This window comes from Brachionichthys hirsutus, chromosome 4 (assembly GCF_040956055.1).
Source record: "Brachionichthys hirsutus isolate HB-005 chromosome 4, CSIRO-AGI_Bhir_v1, whole genome shotgun sequence".
Classification (NCBI taxonomy): Eukaryota; Metazoa; Chordata; class Actinopteri; order Lophiiformes; family Brachionichthyidae; genus Brachionichthys; species Brachionichthys hirsutus.
The window spans coordinates 16,886,080-16,894,522 of NC_090900.1; the positions used below are offsets into that span (position 1 = coordinate 16,886,080).

General features: G+C 46.0%; 1 protein-coding gene across 1 annotated transcript; it reads right to left on the reverse strand.

Moving 5' to 3' along the window:
• Window positions 1–1,128: 1,128 nt before the first annotated feature.
• Window positions 1,129–5,877, reverse strand: anxa1a (annexin A1a). The gene is made up of 12 exons (XM_068760603.1): window positions 5,825–5,877; window positions 5,314–5,392; window positions 4,209–4,299; window positions 3,958–4,052; window positions 3,761–3,874; window positions 3,436–3,526; window positions 3,219–3,298; window positions 2,181–2,325; window positions 2,005–2,100; window positions 1,873–1,931; window positions 1,675–1,797; window positions 1,129–1,593 (listed from the first exon to the last, which is right to left on the reverse strand). The coding sequence occupies exons 2-12, from the start codon at window positions 5,371–5,373 to the stop codon at window positions 1,537–1,539; spliced, it is 1,011 nt and encodes a 336-aa protein (XP_068616704.1). The 5' UTR covers window positions 5,374–5,392; window positions 5,825–5,877; the 3' UTR covers window positions 1,129–1,536.
• Window positions 5,878–8,443: the final 2,566 nt, after the last annotated feature.

Consider the following 8,443-nt stretch of genomic DNA (forward strand, 5'->3'; position numbering starts at 1 on the left):
TAGCTTGTATTACAGTACAAGTACGGTCAAACAGTAGCGTGTATTACAGGACAAGTACAGTCAAACAGTAGCGTGTATTACAGTACAAATACAGTCAAACATCCTGTCTAAGAGGAGCATTTCTAAAAAGCCCTTGCGGTCTTGCTTCTGTTGAAAGTCCTTCGTACATAAATCATCGACATTTAACAATACCAATAAAACTAATATTAAATTACTCAATTGATGCAAAATAACAATAAATTACAAAGACACTTAATATGTGCAACCTAGGTGGACAGAAAAGGGGGGGGGGGGAGGGGTTGATCCGGAGAGTGTCGTGATGACTACCTCCATTTGTGTCCCCCTAAAAGGTGTATTTTAGTTGTTTAGTGTTGTGGCTGTGGGTGTCACTAAATCTGTGGAGGTGTTTATTCAGGTATGCAGGGATTGAGGGGACTGAGGGCAGAGCTGCATTGACTATTTTAAATACCAATCCCAATTTGAGTTGTTTAACCCTGTCTTCTACCCTGATCCATTTTAGGCTAGCAAAATGTCCAGGAAGAAGGGGGGGCCATGGGCCCCAGATTGAGGAGTAGCCGAATTAGTTTGTTTTGGGAAGTTTGGAGCCTGGTTTTCAGGGACACTTTGATGTTGGAGTACCAGGAGGTGCTAGCATAGTCAAAGAGGGGCTGAACGAGGCTCCAGCAAGAGTCCGGAGCGCACTTTTGTTGACAAAAGCAGACATTTTGCCCAGAAATCTTGTTCTCTGATTGACTTTTTTGTCAATTTTTTTACCAGACAGGTATTTGTCCCTTCTTTGCTCCCTGCTGTGAGATTACAGGTAACGATCCAGACTGAGCAGAGATCAGATCGCAGCTGAAACTGATTCCGTCAAATTTATCTTTGGAAGTTCCTGGTCTGGAGCCTGAAGAAAACCTCGGTCAGAGGTATAGCCATGATACAAAACACAGATTTCAGGGCCCTGGACTCACATAAGGATCGGACTATCAGGACAATGAAGATAAAGAACAATAATAAATCTTATTTCACAGTGAAATCAGTGCTTAAGTACTTGGAGTCACACCTTCCGTCAGGTGGTTCATGCCCGTTTGATGTGTACGGTGTACAAAGAAACCAAGACTGCCCCAATGAGCCTTCATACAAAAAGCCTTTATTTGACATGAACCTCCTTGGAGAACAGGCCATCGCTGCACCGGGGTTATGTCTACATTGGTTAGAAGCTGTGATTCCGAAGACCAGATATGATGCTGTGAGGAGAGTAAAGTGAAATCTGTCCACAGCCCTGGTCCGCTGACACGCCATGGTCAAATCTAGTACAAGCGTTCTGGCTTGGGAGGGAATATATCGAGTGAAGCAGTGCAGATTCCATGTTAATATTTGCTCATTGCTGTTAACATCTTCTCAATAGCACAACAATCTCATTGGTTTTCCAAAAGAGCAGTGGGAACAATATGCGTCAAGAGAATACAGGTGAACTTCCACAATTGAACTTGCTGCCGATTGTTTAATCGGAGCGTTGATCTCAGTGGCCACATCTTAGTTTTCCCCACAGAGAGCAAGAAGAATCTTCTCATAGTCTCCTTTTGTGTCATCCTACAGGTAAAAAAGACAGAACGCTATTTGGATAAGTGCAACAGGGTTATTGTCATTCCCAGAGGCCAGATGTTTGCTCACCAGAATGTCCTGGTACAGCGTTTTGCTGTAGTTTTTCTTGTACTCATCCTTGATCCGTTTCAGGTCTATTTCAGAGCGGCTCACCATAATGCGGGTCAGGACAGGTTTACAGGTCCCTTTACCCTGATGGATAGAAAAGAGGTCACATCCTGCATCTACTTGATTTAGATCTGGATGTTAGGATTATTTGTACTGCACCTTCATGGCCACGTTGAGCCTCTCTGCAAAGTATGCAGGCCTGCTTCCAGCACACTTCACTAAAGTTAATGAAACAAATGTTAAAATGGGACCTCAGAATTAATGTCCAGGTACCAGACATTTGGCCCTTACCTACTGCTGAGAGACAGTGTTCAATATCTCCCTTCATCTGTAGGTTGACAGCTTTGGCCACATCCACTTTACTGTACTTTGAGTATCTGTCGAACACTAGAGAGGAAACAATGGGCGAGCATCAGATCCGACGGGACCGAACGGACGATTCTGACCAGGACCGTCAGCCGACTAACCTTGACGGAGATGAGGGGCGCTCCTGGTGGTGAGCAGCTCTATGAAGACAGAGCAATCGTTACCCTTCCTCCCCTCTCCGGCTTCGTACAGAGACCTGGCGTCGCTGTCAATCAGCTGATCACAAACACCTTCAGTCCTGCCAGCCTGCGAGGAGGGCAAACAGCAACTGCACCAAAGGAAATAGAGCCCTCGTACCATCGGAGCCTCTGCAGAGCTCTCCTGATGATTGGCAGGTAAACACTCAGGTTTTTGATCGTCTCGCAGCATATGTAGCTCAGGTATCGTGCTAATGCGGTTAGGGTTACTGTACATCAGCCCAGAAACACTTCTAACCAGAAAGATTTGTAAAAGTCCAGGCCCAGGCAGGCAAGGTAATGCAAGTAATGAGAAAGAGCTTCATTTCAATGGGCTACAGTTTTGGAAATGACCAGACGTCAGCATCCTCAGCATGCAGAAGCACAAGGAAGGAAAAGAATAAGGAACAAACCTCATCCCCCTGCAAGAGTTGTAAAAAACCTACGTATCAAAAAAGCACGTTATCATTACATTATGATCCTTTTGAGCAACGATTTTTGTTTGTCTGCAGAAAGATCTGACGGCCTAAATCCAGGTTAACTGAACTTTGGCCCACTTTGCCCCAAAGCTTTAACAAGAATAATGTGATGACATCATCCATTCATCATGTACAAGAAAATGGATGGATGGCGCAAGATGACAGAAATGTCCCAGTCCTACAGATCAAGCAGGTCATGATCTCTCACCCGGACAACCGCATACCGATTGACTTACATTTCGCCATGCCTGACCCAAAGTGAAGAGACGATATGGTCTTAAATTTAAGTTGATATCTTAACTTAAAGTCAGGCTTTAAGTAAAACTAATGAAAATGATGTCATGTGAAGCTGTAAAGTTGTTCCAAGTGTGTGGCGTGATTTAAAACGATTACGGCTGGGCAGGCGGTCATGATGATCACGATGACTGAGGGGCGGTGTCGGCTCTGTAGCGGGGGAGTTTGGCCGTCATCGTCCTCCACCTACCTTACAGAGTGCGAGGAGTGCGGCCCTGAAATCCCCGCTGGTGTCAGACCGGATGTCATCCTCAAGGTCTTTCTTGTATTCTTTGAAAGGATATTCCAACATTAACAAGGATCTAAAAAGCTCAAATCCTGTCTTGCAGCAGAGGCCGACATTCCCCACTGCAGTTCTAAACCCAACGCCCAACTGAAGGAACTGGGGAGTGTTTGCGGGCACGCACCTTCCTTGAAGACCCTCTTCATTTCCAGGATTTCCATGTTGTTTCTCGAAGCCAAAATCTCGATGAGGGTGGCCTCATCAGTGCCCAGACCCTGAGAAAGATTGATGACAAGCAGGAAACACCTTTCACATCCATGTTAGGAACACAATTCATGAATCTGTGGATCACCCAGCAGCAGAGGGGAAGAGCAGCGCCCCTTCTTTGAGAACTCTGAACATTCATGTCATGTCATGATGTGTGCCTTAAGCCGTGGGCCTTCTCACGATTTTATTATGTTCGCATAATGATAATAAAGTACCTTGAATTCAGGTGAGAACGTGTGTACCTTCATAGCCAGTTTCAGCAGCTGAGCATCATACTGGGCTGGTGTTTTAAGCAGAGCGAGCACCACATCCTCCAGATCTCCCTTCAGAGCATTCTTCAGTGCCGATTCCAGAGGCTGAGGTGAGTTTATGGCGCGTTAGAGAGCATGCGACGGTGTGGAGCAGTGAAAATGATGTCAGCTTTAGCGATTGGAATTACTTTGCCGCTGGCCTGCTGGTACGCCTCTTTGATCTGCTGTCTCTGCCCATTGCTCCTTTTCACCAGAATTTCAATGATGGTGTTCTCATCCACACCTGTTCAAAGAAACCAAGCAGTGGCCTCAGCATGATGGCCAGCAGGGGGCAGTATAACATTTACAAAAAGCCAACATGAGACAAACAGACACGTTGCAAAGCCAACTCATGTTCACACACGCCTTGAAGCATCGTCCCATGTGCACTCTGCTTCACCTTTTGCCTTGATGGCCTTGTCCAAGACTGCTGCATCTCCACTGGGGCTGAAATTGGGTGCGGCGGTCACCGTCCCCTCGTTCTTCAGGACCTGGCAGCAGAGCGTTTAGAGTAAATACTTCTAAGAGTTGGAATTACCCTGTAAAACATTCATAGCATTACACATACGGAAGGCCGGCTGACCCCACCCCCCAGCCCCCCGACCCGACTGCCCCCACGCCTTTGGACTACGGCATGATTAGACACCCACAGCCACAACACTAGAGGGAGCTCAAACGACAACCCGATTACACCCTCCTGTAAGACAAACATGGGTAAATCATCTTTTTATAATACTGCCCCCCCAAGGGCGGAACTGTTTGACTCCTGCCCTCAAAACATGCACCTCTTTGGCCTCCTTCAAAACGGCCCTAAAAATACACCCTTCAGGGGGACAGAAACGGAGATAGTCATCACGACTCTCTCCGGATCAACCCCCCCCCCTTTTTTTTGTCCACCTACGTTGTACATATTAAGCGTCTTTGTAATTTATTGTAATTTTATATCTGTGGAGTATTTTAATATTAGTTTTATTTGTATTGTTAAATGTCGATGATTTATGTACGAAGGACTTTCAAAGGAAACAAGACCGCAAGGGCTTTTTAGAAATGCTCCTCTGAGACAGGATGCTTGACTGTACTTGTACTGTAATACATGCTACTGTTTGACTGTACTTGTACTGTAATACATGCTACTGTGTGACTGTACTTGTACTGTAATACATGCTACTGTGTGACTGTACTTGTACTGTAACATTCCATCTAATAAATATATTCATCATCATCAGAAGGAGTGCTGATAGGCGGACGTCATGCAGGATATCCTCCCAGATAAAACCGAGGCAGCATTTCTTTCTGTTTGCTGAGCTTATAAAGGGAGGGGCACACATTCCTGCCGGTGTGAGTCACGCTCACAAGACGGCCTGTATGGTAAATGTTCCAGACTCTCGTTTTCGTTTCCCCCCCTGTCCTCCTCACTCTGCCCGACAACATTTTTCCACTCTAACATTCCTCAGGAAGAGACGACAAACAGGATGGTTGGCCTGGCAACCGCCGCCAGCACATACCGACTCATCGGGCATGCCCAGATAGATGGTCTGCTGCAAGAAGCTGCTAATGAGGGACATGGTCGAGTCTGGGGTGTGTCTGTGGGGAGAAGAGAAGAGAAGAGAAGAGGGGGTGCTTTGTTATAACGGTCTTTTATTCACTGTGGCTTTATCTGTTCATCCCGACAGGACAGCGATTACCCCCCCCCCCCCCAGGTGAAGAGCCTTTGCGTTTCTGCAGCGGCTGGTTTGCTCCCTACCGTCCTGCGAGCCACACCCACGACCAGCCCTTCTCTGAACAGAGAACACAGCGGGCCCCATTACTGACCCGGACTCTTCAATAATCACTGATTGACCCGGTCCGATCCTTGTACGCGCGTCACGTGCACATACGTTAAAGTGCCGCCGCTGTTGAGGCGGCCACACCCTCAGTGACTTTAACACCTCAGGTGAGAAAAGGTTCTGGACGGCGCGCTGAGCGGAACTCTCAGAAACAGCCTGAGAACAAAGACGTTAGAAGGCGAAGACTCACCGCGGCTGCAGAGGGACGGGTCTGTCTCACTGTGGGTCCGGGGGGGCGCTGTGCCGACCCACAGCCCGTATTTATAGCCCCCATAAGCCACACCTAGTAGCGTGTGCAACACACACTCCCCTCCACGTTGCCATTGGACTGAACCGCTGTCCGCCTCTGCAGGACGCACGGCGCGTCCAGGCCGGGACGCGACGCGCCGCGCGTAAGAAGTAGGAAGAGTTTCTCTAAAGGACGTGACGGTGCACATTTGACGTCATACGCCTGTCAATCGAAGGCTATTATAATATTCATGAGAGAAGGGACCAAATGGAGAATCACCTTCATCTTATGGAAGCCCAAAAGATTAAAAATTAAATAAATAAAAACAGAATTTTGATAAATGACAGACAAATATATAATATGGCCATTAAGTTGTAAAATAAGGTAATATTATTATGAAATAGCTTCTCAGCGGCTACTTCAACATGCAGGAGCAGCAATCAGAAGAGATGCCAGACTTCAGCGGTGTTTGCTTCTTTGTTTGTTTGCTTCTTATATCGTATCGTTTCTGCAGCTCAACTCACTCCAGCTGCAAGTGCTGCTGCTCGTGTCTGTGTAAAGGATCAGCCAATCACTGAGCTGGCTCCGCCTTTTGTGCTTTGATTGACAGACCGAGTCATTCTGCTGAAAAACGACATTATGAAATCAAAATTGACTTTGTTATAAATAAAAAGTCATTACATCTGGATTAGCTATATCCTCCTGAGATCCAGCCAGTTAGCATGTCCTCTGGAGTGGACATTTGTCCATTGCAGATGACATGCGAACTGGCGAGCTGGGTCCCAGGAGCATATGGACAAATACTTAATACCTACTAATTTCCTGATGCTCACTGGATGTGGGCGATTGAAAGTCAGGAGAGACCGTGGATCTGTGACAGAGCTTCTGGTTACAGCCTCACACTGAGCAGGAGAAACCTGAGGCCTGTCTGGAGCATCAGGCTCAGAGGAGTTTCTGCTCCATCTCTGCAGCGTTAATATTTAAAGAGGCTGGTTCCCTTTGAGATCCTGCTGCAGCATACCAGCACATTAGCTGCACTGGATCGCACTGGAGGAAACCCATCTGCTCCCAGAGCAGGTAATCAATGTGTTGATGGCTTCTTGTTACAAATCTTTGTGATACAAACTGATTGTGTTTTCTGTTTTTTGTACTGTATTGTTCAATTTTGCATCAGTTCCATTTTAAAAAAGTTTTTTTTATTGTGGCGGCGGCGAACGCGGCCGCTTCAGTGAGCGTCTGAAGTTGACAAAAAGCATAAATATGCACACAAACAAATGTCTTAACAAGTTGTAACTTGGCACACTTATAGATGGCATGTGTGGCTGAAACTGACGTGACGGAAAAATGGGTGTGACTTACGGTGACGAGGTTATGGACGTGTAAAGGTTTAATTTGGTCATATCTCAAGAACGGAAGGTCGTACAGAGGCGGGGGTTGGACCGGCGTGTTCAGCATAGCCGAATTATGGTGGGTAGACCCACTTCTCAAGTCTCTACAACGTACGATTCACGCGATATTTTGATTTCAAATGTTTGGAACATTTCTGGTGTTATACCAGAAACGGCCACAAGAGAGCGAACGCGGACGCTTTAGTGAGCGTTTGAAGTTGACAATAAGCATAAATATGCTCACAAACTGTAGCTGCCAGCTAATGTATCTCTAATATTTATGTGTAATTAATTTGATGTCGGGGGGATAAGGGGGAACCAAACTTTAGTTCCGCATGTTTGTGTACCCCACGGGATGAGATTATTGGCGCGCTCCATGAGAAAGACTGGACGTGCGGCCGTCAATGTCTGGAAAGGAGCAAGCAGAATTGGTCCAAGAAATTGTTGGAAAATAATCTCTAAGAAGACGTTTAACCTCATCTTTATTCCTTTGGAGTCTATGTGGCCAATGAGGTACAGTTTGTTTGCTTTTCTGTGTTAATTAGCGTTTATGTGAATGCCATGTGAAGCCAATTAAGCCTGTGATTTATATTTGTGCTTATTTGTTTAATGTGCATTTATGTCATTTTATGTCAGTTCTAATCCTTACGTTAATTTGTCTTTATATTTATATTTTCTTGTTTTGGTTAGGGTTAGGGTTAGGGTATGCACACAAACAAATGTCTTAACAACTTGTAACTCGGCACACTTATAGATGACATATGTGGCTGGAACTGACGTGACGGAAAGGTGGGTGTGACTAAGAATGACGACGTGATGGGCGTGTAAAGGTTTAATTTAGTCATATCTCAGGAACGGAAGGTCGTACAGAGGCGGGGTTTGAACCGGCGTGTTCAACATAACCGAATTGTGTTGGGTGGGTCGACTTCTCAAGTCTCTACAACGTCCGGTTCACGCGATATTTCGATTTCAAATGTTTGGAATATTTCTGGTGCTATTCCAGAAACAGCCACAGGAGGGCACACGGGGCCGCTTCAGTGAGCGTCTGAAGTTGACAATATGCATATATATGCACACAAACAAATGTCTTAACAACTTGTAACTTGGCACACTTATAGATGACATATGTGGCTGGAACTGACGTGACGGAAAGGTGGGTGTGACTAAGAATGACGACGTGATGGACGTGTAA